The sequence below is a fragment of the Sesamum indicum genome, linkage group LG6, assembly GCF_000512975.1.
Source record: "Sesamum indicum cultivar Zhongzhi No. 13 linkage group LG6, S_indicum_v1.0, whole genome shotgun sequence".
Classification (NCBI taxonomy): domain Eukaryota; kingdom Viridiplantae; phylum Streptophyta; class Magnoliopsida; order Lamiales; family Pedaliaceae; genus Sesamum; species Sesamum indicum.
The window spans coordinates 2711513-2735222 of record NC_026150.1 but is presented as its reverse complement, the minus strand read 5'-3'; the positions used below and the strand labels follow the sequence as shown (position 1 = coordinate 2735222).

The 23710-nt window shown below is 34.8% G+C and overlaps 3 protein-coding genes across 13 annotated transcripts; all 3 read left to right on the top strand.

Moving 5' to 3' along the window:
* LOC105163457 (probable inactive histone-lysine N-methyltransferase SUVR2) lies at positions 2131-11477 on the top strand. Of its 7 annotated transcripts, none has more exons than XM_020694662.1 (12): positions 2131-2284; positions 4341-4427; positions 4974-5187; positions 5385-5420; positions 5568-5606; positions 5751-6411; positions 7001-8232; positions 8344-8609; positions 8891-8957; positions 9872-9922; positions 11066-11159; positions 11239-11477. In XM_020694662.1, exons 3-12 carry the CDS (start codon positions 4996-4998, stop codon positions 11256-11258), a joined length of 2658 nt encoding a protein of 885 aa, XP_020550321.1. In that variant the 5' UTR covers positions 2131-2284; positions 4341-4427; positions 4974-4995; the 3' UTR covers positions 11259-11477. The 7 variants fall into 7 exon arrangements, with proteins under 7 accessions (XP_020550321.1, XP_020550319.1, XP_020550318.1 ...); XM_020694660.1 differs by having other exon boundaries at positions 4966-5187; XM_020694659.1 differs by having other exon boundaries at positions 2132-2284; positions 4262-4427.
* On the top strand, positions 13330-14961 carry LOC105163456 (60S ribosomal protein L23). Its single transcript, XM_011081805.2, has 4 exons — positions 13330-13468; positions 13585-13869; positions 14524-14565; positions 14666-14961. Exons 1-4 carry the CDS (start codon positions 13456-13458, stop codon positions 14746-14748), a joined length of 423 nt encoding a protein of 140 aa, XP_011080107.1. The 5' UTR covers positions 13330-13455; the 3' UTR covers positions 14749-14961.
* Positions 16367-22560, top strand: LOC105163454. Of its 5 annotated transcripts, none has more exons than XM_011081803.2 (13): positions 16367-16633; positions 16837-16935; positions 17025-17500; positions 18371-18566; positions 18898-19068; positions 19198-19298; positions 19459-19527; positions 19601-19641; positions 19741-19845; positions 20045-20102; positions 20239-20490; positions 22129-22275; positions 22393-22560. In XM_011081803.2, exons 1-9 carry the CDS (start codon positions 16466-16468, stop codon positions 19818-19820), a joined length of 1401 nt encoding a protein of 466 aa, XP_011080105.1. In that variant the 5' UTR covers positions 16367-16465; the 3' UTR covers positions 19821-19845; positions 20045-20102; positions 20239-20490; positions 22129-22275; positions 22393-22560. The 5 variants fall into 5 exon arrangements, with proteins under 5 accessions (XP_011080105.1, XP_011080103.1, XP_011080104.1 ...); XM_011081801.2 differs by adding an exon at positions 20683-20759 and having other exon boundaries at positions 22129-22560; XM_011081802.2 differs by adding an exon at positions 20674-20759 and having other exon boundaries at positions 22129-22560.

Sequence of the window (23710 nt, the reverse complement as noted above, 5' to 3'; positions counted from 1 at the left end):
GTAAAATTTACCAAGAGGAATCATTAAAAGATGGGTAAAATTAAAATTTTATGTTTTTTTTTTCCCGCTAACATCATCATTTTTTGTTTAATCATAACGAAACGAGTTTTAGTGTAAACAATGAATTTTTTTAGGAATGTAAGTACAATTTTTGGGTCAAAATAATTAAAAGTTCGGGAAAATCGTTATCCATATCGGATTTGACTGAATTTGAACCAATTATATGAAAATTGCAGTATACTTATGATATGATCGATATATAATCTAAAGAAAAGACTAATCATTTAACAAATATACGTACGGCACTTACTGAGTGATTGATTTAATTCAAATAAATATATTTTAAATAATAATTTACCTAAAAAAATCCTTACATATGTGGAGTTTTGCCCAATTATCAGTCAATAGCCCCAATTGAGTAGCGTTTGGTGAGAATATGCGCGTGATTTTTGACTATTACTTATAATTAATATATAAATATATACATAAAAGTATGAGCTGTATAAATAGAGAATAATAGAATAGAGTATGGTAGTACATATATGCTGGTGCGGGCGGTGGGAGTTGTAGTTTTTTATTTTAAAATTTGATATAATTATAAATATTTTATCATTATTTAAAAAATTATAAATATTTTCTTATTTTAATATCCGTCTTACAACGAACTCATTTCGTTGATTTTTTCATACAAATTTTGTAATGAACTAACAAAAATGTCTTTTTGATTTATAATTATAATTTTATATATATTATATAAATTTTTAAAATATTTTTATTAACTAATATTCCCTATGAATTATTTATTTTACCCATCCGTCAATTTTTTTTTTATTTTATTAAAATACTTTTTTTATTTAAAAAAAAAGATAAAATAGTATATCTACTTCACCATTTATGGACTGTTTAATTATATTTAGCACATTGTCCTCATATAAAAAAAATATTGTAATTTAGAATGCTTGCATCGATATATGTTTATTGTTCACGTTAACATATACATATGCACTGCATCCTAAACAGTCAATCCACGTTTAATTGATTTTATCAATCATTCATTATGTGTTATTTATATTATTAAGTGGTTATTTTCATGAATTAAATAATGTATACAAATATTATGTAAAGCAATGTTGTCACTTTGTATGACAACTTTTTAGATAAATAAGTGCATATTTGACATCAATATTTTTTTAGACTAAGTTATTAATCAAATCCCACAACACAATTTGGTTGACAATCGAGTTTTAAATTAAAATTCATAATAAATTTTGACTCTACATACTTACAAGATAATAAGCTCGCAATAACTCCATATTAAGTTTGAGTCTCGTGTATTTCGATTTGATTGATCGGATGTAAAATCAAGTTATTCTTTTACTTTCGATTAAATAATTGAGTAGATTTGTGCTTAATTTGACCCGATTATTAGTCTACCAAGACACATACGGTGTTCAAGCCAATATAAGTGAGATGCAAACCAAAATCGTAACTCATTCCTCCAAACGCAAGCCTTTGGAGTACAGTATTATATGTAGACTCCTTATAGTTTGAAAACTTACATCAAGATTTGTTTACTTCTAACAAATAAGTTATTTGTTGGTCAAAATTCACCGAATTTAATGATATTGACAAAAAAATCAGATACAAATCAATTCCTACCCCCGTATTAGTGACTTATTACAGGTCAAATAAATATACGCTTGTACGTCTTTACACGTTAATGCATGTGAGGATGTTTATTTTTATTGTTATAAAGTAGTTTTAACAAATTATTTGAGGGTAAATATTGATTTTTATTAATTTTAATAGATTCAGTGAATTTTGACTAATAAAAAAAATTATTTATTAGATGAAAATAAATTTAGAGAATTGATGATAAATATTAATATTTATTTATTTATTAATTATAATAAATTTAGTGAATTTTGAATAATAAAAAAATTTATTATTGGATAAAAATAAAATTTAAAAATACTAAATATAATTTTTTAACTTATATGAGATTATATATAATTATATCGAATTTGAGGGGGGAGATTGTAATTATTCCTTTAGTGTTTTTTGTTAAAATTTTCAGCCCGTACATCGCTAGTCATCAATTGCGCGCCTATATAGACTCCTTTCGCCACGCTCCTTGCCGCACGTGGAGTATACCTCCACTTCCACTCATGTATTCAACACTCCTGACTCAGTGCGAAAAGGTTCCCCCCCCGTTCCCCACTGTAAGCTTCAGTGCCCTATTTCCCTCTCACATACACACCGGAGAAGCGGCTTCCGAATGCTGGTAAGATTTTTTGTCTGTATTATTCTTGTGCATCAATCATCCATGCGCTACAAATTCTTGCAACAGATTCGCAACTTCAATTTTTTGCCTTATTCTTTACTGCACGAATTTTCAGTATTTTTCTTTTCACTTGTTCGAAGGGTTTTTTTACTGCTCCGGTGTGTGCATTCTTGGAACTCTTTACGCCGTACATTTCGCAGAAACAAATTATTTACGTTTTTTTGGGGTTTTTTTAGGGTTATCGTTTCTGAGATGAGTGCTTTTTTTTTTCTTTTTCCCCCTTGGTTTGGAAGACTTTTTCCTCCGTCCTTTCTAGTTAGCGTGAGAATGTTTGTTGACTTTATGTTGTATTGGCGAAGCAATTCGTTTGATTCACCAGTGATTAATTCCACCATTAACCAACCGTTATCTCTCAATGATGAATTAATTCCGTGTACTAGTGCTAGTAGCTGTATTTTTTTTGTTGTACTGATAAAAGTTTGGAATCGCCCCATTGAATTCTATAAAAAAATTGGATGTAAATAAATATAAATGTAATGTGCGTTTGTTATATCTTTTACAGTGTCAAGTTGGGTTCTAGTTCCGTGAAAAGTTTTTAATGTCATAAGTGAAATAGAAGGCTCCTATACGTAAGAAAGGTCTTCCATCCAGAGCTTGAGAAATGCAGTTTAAGTCTTTAAGACATTGAACCTGGGACAAGAAAACCCTGTCAATGAAGTCTTCATGTTTTAATTTACACGGGGACTTAACAACAAGGTTTTATGCTTCTTAAACTTCTGCTCAAGAGAAGCTTTATCTGTCTGTGGGCTTCTTTATTGTTTTTTCCAGTCTATCTATGAGCTTTGCTCAGGCTAAATCCTAGTTGAGCGTCAAAGATAGATTCTAATTGGTGAATTTTGAGTTCAAAGAGTTTTAGTTGGTTCTAGATATCTATATTTTAGTGCTCCAGAAACATGACTTTGAGGCTAACTTGAGGCTTTGCCAGGACAAACTTCACATTTTGTTGTGTGATTTACTGGTGTTTACATAATGATGGTACGAATTTAGTGGCCCAATCTTGTTATCAGAATTTTGTTGCAATCATATTAGTTAACAGAATGGGTTTAAAGGAGTTAAACCTAACCTATCTTTCCAGCCCTACATTTCTAGTTCTTTCCACTCTTGAGTTCTTAGTTGAAGCTAGAGGTTAGAGGTAAGGGCCACTCTTTAGTTCTATAAAATAAGGCGCATCACTTCATGCTCTTTATATGAATATAAAAGGATTCAAGTTTTTCATGTATTTTCTGTCCCTGTTGAGCTATTATATCTGCTGATACAGGTGAGACTTCCTGCTACTGTTATTTCTTATAGGTTAGTTTTCTTTCCCTGGAATGGAATGTAGTAAGTTAAAAAATAAGTGGGGATTCTCAAATCACTACATTATTAACTAATTCTTTCAAGCAGCCTATGATTTTAGCCTTTATCATATTCCATTTAGAGTTTATTTCATCTTTCATTGTGAAGTTTGCTCTAGAGTGATCTTTTCGGATAGGTGCCAACCTATTTTGTCATAAAACTCAGTATTTGATGAGTTTTTTGGGTTGAGTAAATCAAATTCAAATATGAGTGCTAAAAGCTGTTAATTTTTTACTTTGATAGCCAAGAGATCATTTAATTTGGACTGTGAGTAAAAGTGCCTTTTTTTTGGGGGGGGGGGGGAATGTACAGGCTCGAGATGTAGCATTGCTCAATTAATTTGAATCACATTGTGGAAAACATTCGGATGATTTTTCTGCTCTTTCCTGTTTGTGACGAGGCATCGAGGTGTTCTATTAATTAGAGTATTTCATTCAGATTTTTTCTAGCCTGATTATGTAAATTTATATATACTGTATACAAGGAGCTGCATATTATATTTGATTATTGACAAAAATCCATGTGTAGATCTATCTATTCTTTGTCAGTCATTGTAAATATAAGGGATGTATAAATATGCAGGACATTATGATTATGCCATCCTTTCTTGGTGCTGTTTCCTTGCCCATATGATTTTGTTGTTTTGTGGAGCACATGGTAGGTGATTGGTGGTTCCTATCTACTCTTGGCGAGAGACTGAAGCATTGGTTTTGATATTATCACCCCCCAACTTTTGTTTCTTCCTGAGGTGCGTCCTCTTTACTTAAATGTTAAAATTCAGAGTTTTAGTTAATGGATGCTTTACATTATCTATAACTATAGAATTTCAACAACTGTCTACAAGAGTCCGATGGAAGATACATGTTCATTGCACTTTAAGTCTGCAATGTATGTGCCCATCTTTTGAATTAATGATTGAAGTTGGATCAGTATTTAAGTCAGATGCTCTACTTGATAGTTTGGAACAGTTGCTTTTGGTTTTTGATTGCTTGGCAGTCACATTGCATGGTGTCCTTATTATTGTCATAAGGTTTAACCTCATGTTAAATGTTTTTATCAAGCCTTGCGGGGATTGCTGATGGAAAGGTAAGCTTTGTCATCCTGCTTGGAGTACTTATGGTCACCCGTTGTATTTCTCTTGCTTTTGCTCTGCTGTACATTACTAGGGCCATCAATGATTTTTAGATCTGTTCAGAGTCTGCAGATCTATTGTTTTTGGTTTTATTGCTATCAGTATTCACTTTTCTGCTTGCTGACAAAGTTAAGAATTTTTGGTTTACTGGAAGGTTCACAGTCTGCGACATAAAATATTTAAAATGAACAAGAAGGAAACAAAAATGAGGGTTGCAAGTGCCTTTCATGCTATGAAGGCTATTGGGATCTCTGAAGCTAAGGTGAAGCCAGTATTGAAGAGTTTGCTGATACTGTATGATAAAAACTGGGCGCTTATAGAAGAGGAAAATTATAGAGCCCTTGCTGATGCTATATTTGAGAGGGATGAATTAGAAGTAAGTATTGCAGACTGAAAATATGGATGCTCTCTCTTTATTTCCAAGTTTCCTTCTCATTTCACCCCTATATTGTTATCTTTTGCATATTTGGTTCATTCTTGTATTTGTTGGTACCTCTGCTTCTGTTCCTATTTATTACTTTTAAGTAATTTTGATTAAAGTGAGGGGTTGATTCATGGAGTACTATCTTTCAGGCAGAAGACCTTTCAATGAAGAGTGTGAGTAATGAAGTATGTGATCTGCACCATAATTGTTTTTAGTAAACCTTTTAGTACTAGTTGTGGGTTTGTGATCAATCTCCTTTCCCCCTGCACTTATCCAATTATACAGAAAGATGATTTAAGTGCTAACCATTTTGACTAATGTGATATTTTCAGGCAGCAGAGCAGTCAAAAAAGAAGATTGTGAATAGTCAAGTAGGTGATTCATCAAATTGATCATGCTTTATGCAGTGTAGTCGCTATTGGATTATAGATTTAAACTTATATCCAATTATCTTCCTACATTCATATGTGGTTCAATCTTTTGACATTTTGTAATTGCTTAATTCTCCTGAATAGACAGATGACCATCCGGAAGAAGAAGCCCAGGCAACTGAAGAGGCTGAGCGGCCTTTAAAAAGGTTACGCCTTAGATACAGAAATGGTCAGACTTCCTCGTCAATTACACCTGATACCAGTGTGCCTAGAACTCCACTTATCAGGCCTAAAGAAGAACCAGGTGAACTACGTGAAACCCGTCTCCCAGAGGTAAATGGGTCACAGGCCATAGTGGAGTCACCTCAGCCCAATGTGGAAAACATAAAGAGTAAGCCACAGTCTGTCACTCGCCAATCGATTGGTAAGAATAAAGGAAAGCAGCCTGTTTCACCTGAGTCATTGATTGTCCATGAAAGAAGTGATCCCCGCCAGCCTAGTAGCATCAGCAGAAGTCAGGAAAATACCCAGTTAATAATTGAATCCAGATCGCATTCTCATCCAATGAGGCTCAGAGACAGAGGGACCAGAGCAGTCTCCCCTCAAATTCCATCCAGAGAGAAGAGGCCAGTTCCTGATAGTTCTTCCAATGCTTTACGTCTTAAGGAGCCTAAGGTTGAGCCTGGTGTCATTTTGTCACCAAAAAGAAGGAGCAATGCAAGTCAGGCGTTATTAAAGCCTAAAGATGAACCAGTCACTGAGGACATGGCATGTTTGGAGGTTTCTGGTGTTATCACTCATCCAGGTAAGCTTTCCCTTCTCCTGGCCGCACACTGTTGGGATGTCCACACATTTTCTTTGTTGCTTTATTGTACTTCATTAATTATCTTGGTCCGTGATTGTTTTTGCTTTATTATACTTTCAATAATTATCTTGGTCCGTGATTCAAGGATTTGCTCTTAACTGTGTATACTCGATATTATATCCACGTAGTTGATCCCTCTTAGTCAAGACTTGGGTCATGGAGATCTTGTCTTTTATCCTAAGAAGTTCCTGGTTTTTCTTTTATGCCTGAAGTCTCAATGAATTGAAAAGTTTATTTGTGAATTTCAATGAATGAATATTTATTTCTGATCAATGTATAGTGAGTGGGAATAGTTACGGAAAACATGCTGATAAGATTTACTAGTTGCATATTTTAATTTTGATTTACTAGTCAAATGATTGATGTGGTTATTGGTGAATCTCATTCATGCGATGGAGGTCCTAGATTTTGGTCTTTCTTGAGATGTCCAGTTATAATTGTAAAAGTTATTGCCATCAAGCATAATAACGACACATTTCTTCTACAAGTTACAATATTCATTCTCAGACTCATAGTTCAAGATTCACAGATGTATCAAATGGAGGAGACGCGTTGAGTGGGCATGGTATGCTTACAGAAAATTATAATCCTGAACCCCCATCGGCATTGCAATCTGTGACTGAAAAAGAAACACCTCATGGCACTGCTACACTAAATAAACCAAGAAATAATGGTGAGCTGGCAGTGATATCAGTTGAATGCTCTTCCAACCTAGAGATTGCTTCCTCGCCTTCTGGGGAGGTGAAAATCTCTTTGAGTTACAACTTGGGTCCTGGAAGGCCTGATTTCCGTACGCCTAGTCTTGAGGCTGTTCTAAAATCGGTTGAGGATAAATTTCTCAGATCACCTAAAACTTTGGACCTGAATGTTTCAGTGATGACACTTATGACAGAAATGTGCCAATGCTTTCTGAAGTTAGGAACCGGTTCCAATAGTCAGTTGACAGAAACCATGGATGTGATTCCAACCATTGATTCAGTGAGTAAATCTTCTGCAGCAGATACCCTAGGTGCTGCTGGCTTGCACTTTAGTTCTTTGAACGGTTTGGTTGACTCACAGTCAGGTGCTGAGGTACCTCAGCCCAAAACACCAGTAATTCCTCCACCTAGCGACGGTGTAAATGATGGGCCACATCTGAACAAGATAGATGGTGGAAATGAAATATTGACAAATAGAGAAAGCAAAGAGAATTATGCTGAAGAAGGGAACGGACTGAGCTTGGAGGTTGTTCATCAGCCCCAGGTGGCTCCTGAAATTATCAGGACGCTCCATGATGTTGTTGACATTGCCAAGGGGCAAGAAAAAGTTGTAATTACACTGGTGAATGAAGTGAATGATGAGCGTCCTCCATCTTTCTACTACATACCAAAAAATGTAGCATTCCAAAATGCATATGTGAATTTCTCTCTGGCTCGTATTGGAGATAACAATTGCTGTGCCAATTGTTCTGGTGATTGCCTATTGTTATCCACGCCTTGTGCATGTGCGAATGAAACTGGAGGTGAGTTTGCATACACCACAGATGGCCTTGTTAGGGAGGAACTTCTTAAAGAGTGTATTTCCATGAATCGTGATCCAAAGAAACATTGTCAGTTTTTCTGTAAGGAATGTCCTTTGGAAAGATCAAAATGCGAGGATATCATTGAACCTTGCAAAGGGCATTTAGTAAGGAAGTTCATAAAAGAATGTTGGTGGAAATGTGGCTGTAATAAACAGTGTGGCAATCGAGTGGTACAGAGAGGAATAAGTCGCAATTTACAGGTAGAATTAGTTGAGATCTTTAGCTCTTTACCCCCAACCTGTTGCGCATATTTCATGGAGTAAGTGACTTAGTAATATTTGCTCTTTCTTTTCCTTATCATGTGCCATTAGGTCTATATGACTCCTGAAGGAAAAGGTTGGGGTTTACGTACTCTGGAGGACCTCCCAAAAGGTGCGTTTGTTTGTGAGTATGTTGGAGAAGTTTTAACCAACGCGGAGCTATTTGAACGTGTATTGCGGAGTCCTAAGGGGGAGAAACATTCATATCCTGTGCTGCTTGATGCCGATTGGTGTGCGGAAGGAGTGCTGAAAGATGAGGAAGCTCTTTGTTTAGATGCTACATATTATGGGAATGTAGCAAGGTTTATTAATCACAGGTAAGTATATCTGTAATGCGAATTATGCATTTTGCTGAGTTTTTGTTGTTTTTTCTTGAAATTGATAGTTGGATCATCCATATCTTTGTATCTGGTGTGCGTATTTTGTTGTTGATAATCTTGCATTTGCTCAATCACTAAGCTACCTTCTACAATGATTATTGACCATCTTACTCCTCAACCAGTGCAGGAAAATTAACTTTGCAGTTTCAAACTCTTGTAATAACTTCAATTGCACGATTTCGTAATATTCTTTTTCCTCTGTCTGCAAACCTTGTTAGGTGCTATGACTCAAACTTAGTAGAGATACCAGTGGAAGTCGAGACTCCTGATCACCACTATTATCATGTATGAAATTACATGCACTCTTAGGGGTAAATTAAATTTTTGGTCCCATAAGTGGACCTCTTTCCAATTTTTGTCCCATACTCTGGCTAATTCACACATTGAGTCTCATATGTGGCTTTCTGTCAATTTCACAACGGCATTTGCTATCTCCGTCAGTGGTTGTTAAGTGTGGAGGGAAAATGTATACATTTGGAGGGAAAACACAGCAACTTAGTGGGAAAAGCTATTACACCTTCTTCCTACTATTTAAAGTGGATTTCTTCATTTCTCTCTTGCATTTAGTAGGAAAAATGTCACAAAATATGGCTGCTAGTGGAGAAGTTTTTTGTCACTGTGGAAGGCTTGCGATTTTGAGAACCTCATGGACCGACGACAACCCAGGTAGGAGATTTTTTGACTGTACGAAAAAAAGAAGCGGGTGTGATTTTTTTGTTTGGGAAGACCCGTCGATTTTTGTCGGTCCATGAGGTTCTCAGAATCGCCCTTCCACAGTGACAAAACTTCTCTACTAGCAGCCATATTTTGTGACATTTTTCCTGCTAAATGCAAGAGAGAAATGAAGAAATCCACCTTAAATAGTAGGAAGAAGGTGTAATAGCTTTTCCCATCAAGTTGCTTTTTCCCTCCAAATGTCTACATTTTCCCTCCACACTTAACAGCCACTGACGTAGATAGCAGTTGCCATTATGAAATTGACGGAAAGCCCTCGTTGGTCCTCAAATTGGAAAAAAGAAGCCACATATGGGACTCAATGTGCAAATTGACCAGAGTATGGGACCAAAATTGGAAACACGTCCACTTATGGGACCAAAATGTAATTTACCCCACTTTTAGCACACGCTACACCTTGTTTTATTTTCTGAGTTGGTTGGGTTCAAGTTTCTGCACAAGTCTCATTGGATCTTGCTTCTCAGCTCGCCTTCTTCACTACAAGAAAAGTGAAAGCCATGGAAGAACTCACTTGGGTAAGTTTTGGATTAAGTTCAGTGCTATGCTTTAGTATAGATTTGCTTAAAGTGTCATTTGTTATTGAAGAGATCTGGGAATTACAAACACATTGATGATTGTTCCTGAGGAGTAATAGTTTTACCAAAAGCCGCCTAAACATCGAATAGTTCTGATACATGACGATAAAGAAGTTATATTGCTTAGCAACTTATCAACAACAACAAAAAAAAAAAGGTTATATTAATTAGTACTGTTATTTTTTACCAAGTATAAGACACTATAGTAAGTGCAAGTACTATGTTATATACTAGGATACTATTTCAAACAATTGATAGTCAAATAATTGATTGGGAACTGAACCACATCCTTCTGACAGTGTATGACTTTGGTTAAAGATTAATAAATATATAATGGAATCAACAATTAATTGTAAGTTTTATCCAAATATGAAAATATAGGGTTAGTTACATCGACATTCATGAGATTTGACACAATTACAAATACTTCCTCCTTGTTTGAGAAATTATGGATACTTTGATTTGACATAATTATGTAACCCTTGGAAGATAAAATGGAAATGTCAACCTTACCCTTGAAGAATTTTCATTTGTTCAATTTTTGAAAAAAAATGTTAGAAAGTCCGATGGTGTGCAGTGTCCCATTTGCTCCTCTATGTTGATACCTCGTATATTTTTAAAGAGATCATTTAAATATTTTAAATACATTAGGGTTTAAAAGGTAATTTTGGCAGTTCAATACAAAATCCTTTTGTAACCCCAATGGAATGGGTCCATTGTCGGATGGATGTTAGTTTCATTGGATATTGGTAATTTCTCAAACAATGAATGGTATTTACAATTGTATCAAATTTTAGGGGAGCACAATGTAATTTAATCCGAAAATAATGAAGTGTTTTATTGTGTGCTACTGTGCTTGCAGAAAAACAAGTTGTGTGTGTCTATGTGTCTGTGTGGGGGGGTGGGGGTGGTGTTGCTTAAACCTTCTTAATCGTCCCTTGAAGCTGTTCAAGATTTGCTTACGGTTGTTTGTTTTCTTGATGCTGCCACATTCACAAGGTGACCACAATATAATTGTTGTGCGTCCACATGAAGCGCTAGTCAGGAATTCATCTTTTTGGCTGAGAAGTTTATTGCTTGCAGGATTATGGCATCGACTTTGATGACCATGAACACCCGATTAAGGCGTTTCGTTGTCAATGTGGCAGCAAATACTGCCGCAACATAAAGCGTTCCAGTAAGTACAATTACATAGCATGTCAATCTTTATTTTAGAAACCATCAGTGCTCCTGACCAGCCGGTTTCTGTGCTTCAGGATCTAGAGCTAGGAGATGAGCATGCTGCTGCTGATTTTCTCTATTTTCCCCTGTCGGCAAATGCAAATCAGCGAACAATGACATAAGCGGCGGTGTAGCTTTTAAGGACAAGCTCTAATATTTTCCAGTTTGGTCAGGCCAAAGTAGTCATCGTTCAGGCTTTTAATTGTACTTTCGTGTTGTATGTTGTGTATTATATGAGCCATGGATGGCAAACAATGTTTAGAGAACTGATAACATCTGATCCTAGCTATTTTTTTTTGCGGTGTAGCTTTTAAGGACAAGCTCTAATATTTTCCAGTTTGGTCAGGCCAAAGTAGTCATCGTTCAGGCTTTTAATTGTACTTTCGTGTTGTATGTTGTGTATTATATGAGCCATGGATGGCAAACAATGTTTAGAGAACTGATAACATCTGATCCTAGCTATTATTTGTAATCAACACTCATTTTGTTTTAAGGAACTGTTGCTCGGCTGGATCCCTACTTCTGGGGATGTTAAAGTCCTTTTATACATGACTATGCTAGTATTTTTTTTAGGTTGCATTTGGATTTTCAAATTTTTTAATTTGTTTGGATAATTTTAAATATTTTAATTATATTTTGTCGAATATTGATGAATTTTATTTTATTTTTAAATGGAGTAGTTTGAAATTTATTTTTCAATTATTTGTCCAGATTTTGATGTACCGTTAAATTCTTATTGACTGTATACACACCTAATCATTCACACATTTGATTATCATAAACACATTTCAAATTCTTTATTTAATGTATAGTTAATATTTCGAAGTCATAGGGTTAGCCTCTAATTACATTGATAATCTTTTGTTACAATAAGGGCTTTGTTGAAATTCTTGCAACTACATACCTCAATTTTTTCTTGCAGGAGGGAGTGCGAATGGAATTTACTTTACTAGATTAAGTATGACATTTTTCTTTGGTATAATTAATAAAAAAAATAAATATAAAATAGTCTTATTTCTAACAAGATAAATAAAGTTAGAAGGGATTATTTTAGTTTTTTAAAATTTATCGATTTACCCCTTTTATTATTTGTTTTATGTATAATTTATACTATATAAAAAAAACAAATTCATTTTCACTCACAAATGATGGTAATTTATATCGTCACACTAATTTTTTAAATTACTTTAAATTATCAAAAATGTCTTTATGTATTTTCGACCACTCTTACTCAAATGCTTCTTCTCATCTATATAATTTATACCATCTATATATATTAATATGAAAATTTCACTTACACCAGTTTTTTTTTTATGTCAATAATATTTATAAATTAGTTTTATTTTATTTATTTCTTTTGCTTAAAATATGATATGTTGGTTTATATATCTTATTTTGATTTATAATATTTTAAATTAAATAAAATTACTTATTATATGAATGCAAAAACAACTATTATACTAAACAAACAGAGTGTAAGGTTTCGGGTGAATTTGTTTTACTTGGATAGGAGTGTGCACTATTCAGTAACACTGTGAGACTCGAGGTGTGTACTATTCAATTTACAAATCGAATCAAAATTTCAATTGATATTCAGTTATTGTTTTTCAAATTCAATAATTCAGCTGGTTTCGATTTTTTGCTCGATTTATCGAAACAGACTAAGTACCAAACTTCTTTTAAACAGTAAATAAATAGATATATTATATTATAATGTTATATATACAATTATATTATATATGTAAATATAATAAATTTAATTTTATATATACTTAAATTAATTTGAAAATTACTAATTTCATTCAGTTTTAAATTTAATTAATACTACAAATTTAAATTTCATTCATAATTTGTTCAATTTAAGTAGAATTTATTCAATTTTAAACTTATTATTTTTAAAAATTCAATTATCTCAATACAACATTAAATTAAATTAAAATAAATTTAATTTTTACCCAACCAAATTTCGACGAACCAAAATTTGAATTAACCAAACATTTGATTGGATTGGTTAATCAAAATGAACACCTGTAAAAACTTCATATATCATTTCCTCTCTATTTATATTCTGAAATACTAAGCAAAGATAATTGGGCCTATATCCCCAAGGCCCATAGAATATATGTTTTGTGTAAAAACCCTAGCCCACTTCAACATTCACTTTTAACGGCACAAATAAAACCCTAGCGCCTCCTCACCCTTCACTTCGATCAGGGGGAGAGAAGCAGAGCGGAGGAGAAAATCCAGCCAAAATGTCGAAGCGAGGTACGATGGATCAGTGATCCTAACATAGTCCATTCTTTCCTCTTGCTAAGCTGAATTTTCCTTCTCTTGTTCAAATATATATATATAGTTTTTACCATGATTCTGTTTGCGCGCAGGACGCGGTGGAACGGCGGGGAACAAGTTCAGGATGTCGCTGGGTCTGCCTGTTGCGGCGACCGTGAATTGCGCCGACAACACGGGCGCGAAGAACCTCTACATCATATCGGTGAAGGGGATCAAGGGCCGACTTAACAGGCTTCCCTCCGCTTGTGTCGGTGACATGGTCATGGCCACCGTCAAGAAGGGTAAGCCCGATTTGCGTAAGAAGGTCATGCCTGCCGTCATCGTCCGCCAGCGCAAGCCGTGGCGCAGAAAGGACGGAGTCTACATGTACTTCGAAGGTAACATCATTTTACACTGGAACTGACTTGCATTGCTGGTCTTTGTGTGTTTTGTTCATCTCAATGTATACCGATGTTGTAGTATGAGTTATTTTGCTGGATGTTTTCTTTGAGTTGTGTTGACTCGGGCATTCTTAGATTTGATTGTTGTTATGCTTATCTATTTCAATCTTTTATGATGCAATATTTCTTTAATTCAGTTGTTATATAATAGTGTTTTATTCTCTGCATATTATCTTGTTCGTTGAATTTTCCTATTTTTGTAAATTCATGAGCCGGAGCATTAATTCTAATCTACATGTTGCCACTTATTGTTTTTGAATTAGCATTTGGTAGAATTTGAGTCATATAAATGTTTTATTGTTCAATGGAGATATTTGTTTCTCTAGGGTTAAAGCTGCGGTGCTTTTGTTTGTATAAGTAACATGCAAATTGGCTGTTAGGATAATTTAACTCCTGAATAATTGGGTTTACTGCAACTCTTCTTGTCTAATTTATGCTTTGCTTTTCTTTTCCTATGCAATTGTGTTTTTTGTTGCCCCTTTTGAGGATGGTCTGAAATATGCTTCTTGCCATCTAAGAGTGCTGTTTGAATTATTTGAAATAGTGATGTTCACTCGGAAAGTTTCTTTATTCGTGTTTTCTGAAATGCAGATAATGCTGGGGTCATTGTGAATCCAAAGGGTGAAATGAAAGGTATCAATTATCCTCCGTACTTGCATTACGGGAAACTTCTTGGGCAAATTTGTTTAGAATTGAATGTCATCTTATACCTGTGCTGTTTTGGTGTTTGAAGGATCTGCTATCACTGGCCCAATTGGAAAGGAGTGTGCTGACTTATGGCCCAGGATTGCCAGTGCTGCCAATGCCATCGTCTAGATTTTTGTGCTTTTTTCTTCATTCGGACCCTTTAAACTGTTCTTTTTCAGTAAGATGAAAGATGTCATTTTTCCATGGTATTTTTGTAAGAGCTAAAGGTGGATTCATTTAAGTATTGCATATCTAGGATGGTAAGTTTGATATCATATTGGATGATCTTTAAACTGATTGCAACATTTTTTTGGACTTAATTAGCATATCGTATTTCCATCCTGATTGTGTTTGGCAGTCAAGTGGCTATGTTATGTAAATTTTGTAAAAAAATTACCCTGGCAGATTACGTGGGGATTAGGTTGAAGATCTGGTGGCCTTTGTTTCATAAGTTGATGCCTCTGTACACCAGAAGAAAGATGTGATTCCCCTTGTTTTATCACTTCCAAGTGCCCGTTGAGTGTTGGATAGTTTGTTGTCTACGGGGATGTTGGTAAATTATTACTGTCTTGTGGTAATGGCAAAAGGCCAAAATCTAGTGGAAGTTGCATGAACTAATGATGCTCTTTGGGGCTTTACAAAATGAGCATGAATATGGTGTTATGTTGTATTCTAATATAATAGGCGAGGTTGCTTACGATAGTTTAGTGCATGGAAAATATCAAATATTGATCACATGTATAAACATCAGTTTCATACGATATGTGGTCAATTAACAATTACTTTGTGAGAGTATGAAACTGATTTTGATATTGGTGCGCACTATTCTGTTTACCGATACACCCGTCTCAGTTATTTCCTTTTCAAGGATCCACTCATTCTTGTTATTTGTTTCGGTAAATTAGGATCGACTGAATACTGTCTTTTTGGAATAAATAAATAAATTTTATTATTATTTTATAATTGCATAAAAATTATATCATAAATATATAGAAATATATAGATTTAAATTAATTTAGTTGTGAAATTAATTATTTTTTTTTTAATTTTTTGAACTTCATTTTGTAATTTAAATTCTTCACTTATTAAAATAAGTTAATTAGAAAATAATTTGTAGTCCAAAAACGTTAGGGGAACAGGCATAGGAGAAGGAAAGGGCCTTCTCTCCCAAGATGATGTTAAGTGCAAAATAGAATAAAATTGAGAATAATATAATTATTTAATGTATGAGAGGCATTTTTGTCCAATTAATGGGTATTATATTTGTTAATTTAGAGGGACAAATGTATATTAAGATTAATTTAGGGGATAAAGTGTAATTTACCCTAACCTATTTGGTAATTTTTAACGACAAAGAGGACTTTAGTTATATGCCTAACTTAGAAGAGAGAGAAAAAGATGATTTGAAATCCAATTTTAAATAACATGTTTTGATTATTCTAACAACTAAATAATTTTTAACTATTAATTAAGCCGGTTGCTTGTGAAAATTAATGTGTTAATGTTGTCGGAGATGTTCATCAACATTGAAAACTAAGATAAATTTATAATTATAACTATATAATATTGGGAAATAAACAGCCTCTCGAATTATATCTTTTAACGAATTTTGCTCTTATTTCATTCTTTTATTAGAGCATAAATAATGATTTTGGGTTATGGTTTTATAATAGTGTTGTTCATGGGCTTTGTCCTAATAAAATTAATTTGTTCTGGGCCTTCCCATTGTGGCTCGGATACTGGGAGCCTTTCAGCGCGGGAAAATTATAGCTATTCGTCTGAGTTTCATTTATCGAAGAGCCGGCGCGGGGTCGGGTGAAGTTTCTGCTCTTGTACAATCAGAAGGATGGGCTGGTCGTATCCTGAGATATCGCTGCAAGATTTGATGAAATTGATTCAGAATTTCGTCAATATGGTGATTTTGGCTTCTGGGTATCAATTAACAGGCCGTCTGGCGCACTGGGACTCCCACAACATCAAGAAATCTTTTCGGTGGGCGAACTTCCTCGAGAATGTAAGTGGACTGCTCCCGTTATCTTTCTGTCTGACTGTTTCGTGGTATTGGGTTTTTTAGAGTAGTCTGGAGTTCGAGGTTGGGACGCTTTTTGAATTTGAATTGAAAGAAATTGATTGTAATTTGAGCAATAGTTATCTGGATGTCCAATATTAAGCTGGTTATCAAAGTTTGCTTGATTGATGTATCCTCAATCATGTCAGTTGGCCAGGGGCTTGACAAGTTCTGGTGATTATCAAGACTCAGTTAAAGAGCTTGATGCTGCTTTAATTGGATTGACATCCAATCCTCATTTCCCTCAGGTCGGGAGCTTTTAATTCCTTTATTACTTGTAATTTCTTGATTTGTTTGTTCTGTAGTCAGTTAGATGTGGTTTACCTGTTTTAAGCAGGGTCTTGCCCACTTGTCATGCACTACCCTTTGTAGAGCGAGAGAGTTTCTGTTGGAGCACCTGATTCATACGTTACCCCTGAGGGAGTCCCATCTAAAAGCTATAATGACAGCATCCGTTGAGATGGACTTCAGCAACCTTCAGAGGATAGACAATGATTATGTTGATGTCTACTCGGAACAATTACGGCGAATCCCCTCAAAAGGTCTGAATTTAAGTGAGAGCAGAAATTTCATGGAGGGTTCCAAGATTTCATCTCCCAGTGCTGTTCCAAGTGGGAAACAATATAATGTGGTTGACTGTGACTTTACTGTGACCGCTGTTCAGCAACTTGGAAGAAGGCAGCTGGCTGTGTCTTGCTGTTCAGCAGTGGAGACTGGTTTGGAGAATATGTGGAGAACTATAGGACAAAGCATGCATGCTGAGCTTGGGTGTACCTCAAACTCAGAACTAATAGAGCACTCGGCGTGTTCGATGTAAGTGACTCTACTTTCTTGACTATTGAAGTATGTGTTTTGGTTAGTTGAAGTTATTTCCTATTTTTCTGAAACATGCACCCTTTTATCTTAAGAAAAGTGAAGCGAACAACCATACTCTTTTTACACACCACAGGACTTGATGATTCTGTGCTACTGTCTGTACTATCTCTTTCGTTCAGTTTTCTGTTTGTATCTATTAATCACACAAAAAAGAAGATGTGCTTAGAAGGAGAGAGCTCTGTTCATGTTCTCGGCTAGCTAATATATGGTCTGAGAAAATTTTTTTTTAGTTATTTGTTTTGCTTGGTGTTTAAATAGTCTAGTATTCTGTTTCCACAACACTAGAAGTACTGTTTTAGAAACTTCACTGAGGAATTTTCAGCAAAACATACAGATATAGCAGGACCTATTTATTTTTTTGGTAATTCCTTATTGGAATTATAAATCTGTTTTTGAACATTTACGTCCTCCAAAATCAAATTTTTGCATATATATTGGAGCAACCTCTTTCTTTCCCGAGCTTTCCTTAGTGTGCTAATAGGCTAAACTGTGAAAATATCTGAATAGAGGCTAAACTGTGAAAATATCTGAATAGTAGTTGGAAGTGCGTATAGAGCATGTTCAAATTCATGAGGTGGGGTGCTTTTTCAAGGCCCTTGGTAGGTTATGAGCTTGAGCTGCACACTTCTTAGTTTAGAGCCGTAAATTACCATTCAAGCAAACAGCTGCTTATGTTTGTCCCACTGCTACTTGCCACATGCATTTTCTTTTGAATACCTAGGTATCTACAGTTTCTTGCCAACCTAAGATGTGGAAATCCTTCTCTTTAATCTGGTTTTAATGTTTCTTTTTGCTATTGCCCTAAAGCGCAGAGGAACTGCCAGTTGAAGCAATTGTTTGGAATCGCTGGAGATCAAGAAGCCTATCATATATGCTTGACAATCGGACTATAAGGCTGGTATCTGGTGCCAGTTTGATTTTTACTGCGCCTGAAGGCCAATGGACCAAAATATTTGGACAACTAAATATTTTGTCTGACAGTGAGGATTTGTGTGAAACAATTGTAAGCCATACTTTTACTTTAGAAACTGCAAGTTCTGCTCATATCCTATTGCAAGTACAATACCTGTATGAATAATTGGAATATTGGATCAATGCAATGGATACACAAAGGATGCTAACTTGTGAAATTGAAACAGCATGTATTTGTTATACAAAGAACTTCATGAATTGGGTGTCCCTTTCTGGTAAAAATAATGTTAAGAACGTAGTTTATTGTGAGGTACATCAATAAGCATGTTCTTTATACTGAAAACTTCCATCAATTAACACAGGCTAGCATTTACTGTTGGTTTTGTAGATTCTTTCTCAAACCTTATGTCTTTGGCCTGCAGGAGCTCTTGTTATTAGGATGTATTGCAGATAGATGGAGCCCACTCATTGAACATTTGATGTCAGTTTCATACAAGCCCCTTACACTCTCAAGGATTTACCATGAAGTTTTCAAATTGTCACTGGGAAAGTCTCTTCACCTTTTCCTGAAAGAGAGCTTGGTTAATTGTAAGGTATATTTTTATCGTTGCGGGCCTTTCATCTTGATACATGGTGACTAAGAAGTTTGTGGTTATCTACACAATCATCAACGTCATTGCACTTTAACTGTTTTCTACATCTTGATTACCTGATTGAACCAGGAAAAATGTGTTGTAGACTATCTTGAAGTGTTATTTAAGAGTCAACTCAAACAACTGTGGGCACTACCACCAGTCTTGGCAGCAGTTGCAATTCCTTCATGGTACATTTTCATTCTCAACTTATTTCACAGCAGTCAAATGTTTTCTGACCAAATTCATATAAACTCTTACTGTTTCTTGAATCTTTATAGATGCCTAGGCTGTGGAAGCCTTTTACTAAATGAAGTGTATTCTTTCCATGGCACCTGTTTTTTATTATAGGTCACAGTTGTTCAGATCCTATCTCTGTGAGCTAGAGGGTCAGGTCAGAGGAAATTTTTTGGCAACCAGGTTGGTGGTTGCAACCTTCTCTTTGGGTTGTCTATAGATTGATCATAATTGTTAATGTTTAATTCTTGTGCAGGCGCTGCAGTTGCGTTGGTGGTGCTATGGAGCATAGGGAGTGTGAGTCCCTTATTTTTTTATACATCTCTTTTCATCTTTCCTGTTAATCTCTAACTAACTTGCAAGCATGTTTATTCTTCCAATTTTTGGGAATTCTAGGTGAGGTGGCTGAGAGAATTTGGTGCCTTTATATATTTCATATCCACAGATCCCATGCTGCATTGGAAAGCACTGCATGACTATGCTGGCCCCTTGCTATAATTGGTGAGATTTCCATTTGTAGAATGAACTTTTCCTATTCAATTACTGTAATTCTGGGAATAGCTCAGGCATTTAGTTTCCAATTATGAGCTACATGCATGCATTTTTAGTTTGCAGTTTCTTATTTGAAAGGTGTATGTTCTCTGTGTCCATGGGAAACACTAAAGTGTCCTCATTTTTCCTCTGTCTTCATTTTCATCAGTGGGTCACACTCAGAGAAATCAAGAGGGAGAGGAGAGAAGCATCCAAACTGCGAAGAGGTATGATTTTCTGATCCTTTAAATGATACTAAATCTTTTCTTAATTGTGGTTGATTTTAACTTATTTCCACCAACTTTATTCTCCAACCTATGTTTATTCATGATTTTGTAACTCAATTTTGTATACCAAATTCAGAGAAATGGTTGTGAAGGAATCTACGACGTTGCTGCAATTGCTGATGTCTGCAATCATTGGCGAGTGGGAAAAGTACATTGGTAGTATATTTTAAAGGTGACCAATTGATCAACAGGTACTGCCTGCAGCTGCAACATGGCTATGCAATCGTCAAGAAGGGTAATCCAATTCTCAACTATAAGGTCAAACCAGCTATTCTGGTCCATCAGTGAAAGCCCTGGTGCCAAGACAGCTTGGATATGTACTTCAAAGGTATCTCACTTGCATATATATACACACACACACACACACATATATATGGGCCTTTCTGCAGTTTTCTCTTTTGTTCTTATTGGAAGAAAACTCATACTTCTGTTATCTTCATGTTTTGTTATTTGCTTTAAGCTTCCTGGCTTGGTTGCTTAGATTATATTCATTTGCCTCATTGAATTATAGTTGGTGCAGAATTGTTGCTTAAATGAAAGGCATGATGTAATGTGCTTCGGTCAATGTTTGACCACTCTCTCTTCATGTAGTTTCTGGTAAATATATCTCTCTTACATGATACTTTCCAAAATCTTTTCTTTCAAGCATGTGATGCAATTTGATGCGGCGATGTCCCTTCTAGTGCACTGAATAAATAAGCATATCCTGTTATCGGTTGGTTGTGCTGTTTTATGAAATAGGCACATGTTAAGAAAACCTGCTGTCAGGGTTCATTTAACTTTCAATTATTTATGAACTTCATGCAATAAGTGGTACTTTTTTCTGCTGTATGATTGTTTCTTCTCATTCGTCATTTTTTGTGTCTGGAAGCATCGATTAAGAAAACATTGAACAGTTTCTGATATCATAATGCTGGAACTCTTATTGCATGGGTTGTTTGGCAAGCCTGCCGAGCCAGGTGTTGGGTCTGCATTTGCTGAAAAGCACTTTGGCTCTGGTGTCATGATGTTACATTTTTCACATTCAACCTGTTCTTTTTACTCCTCTACAAGCTCATAATAACTTGTACAGGATAGTGGGAGCTCCTTGATGAATACTCTAACAGCATATTTGATTACATATATTTTCCTGTTGCTAGTTGTACAACAAAGGAAAATAAAAGAACAATGATTCATCACAAACTTGTGGTTATAGCTCTCAGGGTCCTTTGGTTCACTACTCTTTTTCTTTAAAAGAATTTATTTCAATTATTTTCTGAATCTGATCTGGAACATTTAAAGGTAATAGTGACTAAACATCTGGATGTAGGTGGTTTCCTGCATGTTCCAAATACATGACCTTTGGCAGGTGAGAATGATAACTAATTGAGCCAGTTAGGTGACTGAATTAAGGTAGAAGTAAGTTCTATTTGGTTATTTCCATCCTTTATTTTTTGAGTAAACGATAGTATAGCAGTCATGACTCACCAATAAACAATGCTCAGCAATGAACTACTAAGAATTATGAGTAGACAAATGCTCACACTTATTTAGATGGAGTTAACCCAAACTTCACAACCTTGGAGCTAACTACCGCAACAAAGGCCTCGTAGGCTTTTTGTCCGTATTGTTGAGTAACTTGAGATTATGACTTGTTTGTCAGTTACTTGTGCACCTAAGAATTGGAAACGAGAGGATAACAAAGGAAAGAAGATAAGAGAAGAATAAGGATTAAAGATGGAGAAATAGAAGATAAAAAGTCCTCTCATTTGACCCTATTTCTCCATAGGATATGAGTATCTAACTATCGTGCAATTCTTTTATTGTTCGGGTAACACCTCAATCTTCTCTTTACAAAAGCTATCTTGTGGACGCCAATATGCTATTAAGAAAACATTAGTAATTTCCACATAAAATTCTGTAAATGGTGAAGGAGTTAAGGCAAGCCAATTGGTGTTATCTCACTACATTTATGTCTTGTTTTCAGATGGGGACCATCAGAACCTACAGGTATCAATGCTAAAGTTGACTGATTCTTCGTGATCAGAACACTTACACCTCCTGCAAATGCGAAAAAGACACCATGCAAGCTTTTCAAGATGCCTCCCAATGGAATATCAACACTTTTTAGCAGGTAACCACGACATCCACCACTATATTACCTTACTGAGTTAATAGTCCCTGAAGCTCAACCTATGAAAATATCAAAATCATGAGCTTGAAAAAGATCCATATGTTGAAACGGGGAAAGGCATTTTTACCCCGTGGCTCCGCAGCCACTCTTGTTAACAGTGTCCAGCGAGAAACAACTGAAACTTGTCGGCATGGATCATATGCTGCATGGCTATTGCTCTGGAGGTTCAGATCGCAATGGAAACGACTTCTAAGCAAGCAAAGCAACAAAACACGGTACAACTATGACGCACAGAGCTACTCCCGGAACTTTGACAACGGTTGCTCAGACGATAACCCCTCACCATTGGCTCCTCGAACATCTTTTGGAATACATATTACTTAACATTTATGTGGTGCTGTATGAGGCATTTCCAGAGTAGTCACACAATACATGGCTTTAAACATTTTGATATCTCCATTTCTCTAATGTGTTTATGGGTATTGCTTCTAGCATGCATACATACAGCTTTCCTCAGTTGTTATCTTGTTATGTGTTTGCATGTATTTTTGTCAAATTACAACAAAACTGATAACTTTCAGCAACTTCTCTTCTCTAGTGAGATGTGAAACTGTCAGCAGCCAATATTTACAGGATTTTTAATTGCCCAATTTCTTTTGTTTTCTTTTCTTGTTCCTTCTCTACTATATATAAATAGTTGTTGAAAATGATAAATGAATATTCAATGATATACATATTTTTATTTATATATATATATATATATATAAACTATGTATAAAGAGAGAACACCTTTTTGGTGTCTCTTCTTTTTTTGGTATGATTCTTTTATTTAATTTATTTTTTTTAAGATTTTCATCTAACTTTCAATCCCTATTATCTTTCGAGAGTTAATTTATTTTAAAAATTTTCTTTCATCTTCTTTTTGTCATAATTTTTTTTATAAATTTAATATTAACTATTATTTTTGTATATATTTTATTAAAATAATAAATATTTTATTTTAAATAATATTTATAAAAATTACACACACATGGAGTGAGCCACAAATTACTAATATATATATATATATATATATATTACTTTTGTGTGTAGTGGAGGCATGGTATGATGATGTCTTGGAATTAGTGGCGTGGAAAAAAAATGCTAATATTTCATCATCACCCTTATTTTTTTGTTAATTAATTATTAAAGAAAAAAACTATACCTAATGTAATCCAGTTGTACCCATTTCCATTTAATTTTTATATATGTTATGGAATGTCAACAGATACATAATATGTCAATAAATTATTAATTAATTTTATTATTATTTCTTGTAGTATACTATACACATGATTGTTATTGCCCACACACAATTTTTTTCTGAAATATTTAATTATTCCAGGTTCTCACCCCTATGCCAATAAATTGGCTAACCAAACCTATTAGTTTTGAA

Bases quoted from the DNA above. Each gene is read 5' to 3' on its own strand.
- LOC105163457 (XM_020694662.1), top strand. From the start codon at position 4,996: ATGAACAAGAAGGAAACAAAAATGAGGGTTGCAAGTGCCTTTCATGCT. The intron at 8,958-9,871 runs GTATGAAATTAC...CTTGCTTCTCAG, and splicing joins CTGATCACCACTATTATCAT to CTCGCCTTCTTCACTACAAG. The intron at 11,160-11,238 runs GTAAGTACAATT...TCTGTGCTTCAG, and splicing joins CCGCAACATAAAGCGTTCCA to GATCTAGAGCTAGGAGATGA.
- LOC105163456 (XM_011081805.2), top strand. The intron at 13,870-14,523 runs GTAACATCATTT...TCTGAAATGCAG, and splicing joins AGTCTACATGTACTTCGAAG to ATAATGCTGGGGTCATTGTG. The intron at 14,566-14,665 runs GTATCAATTATC...TGGTGTTTGAAG, and splicing joins TCCAAAGGGTGAAATGAAAG to GATCTGCTATCACTGGCCCA.
- LOC105163454 (XM_011081803.2), top strand. From the start codon at position 16,466: ATGGGCTGGTCGTATCCTGAGATATCGCTGCAAGATTTGATGAAATTG. The intron at 17,501-18,370 runs GTAAGTGACTCT...ATTGCCCTAAAG, and splicing joins GAGCACTCGGCGTGTTCGAT to CGCAGAGGAACTGCCAGTTG. The intron at 18,567-18,897 runs GTAAGCCATACT...TTTGGCCTGCAG, and splicing joins AGGATTTGTGTGAAACAATT to GAGCTCTTGTTATTAGGATG.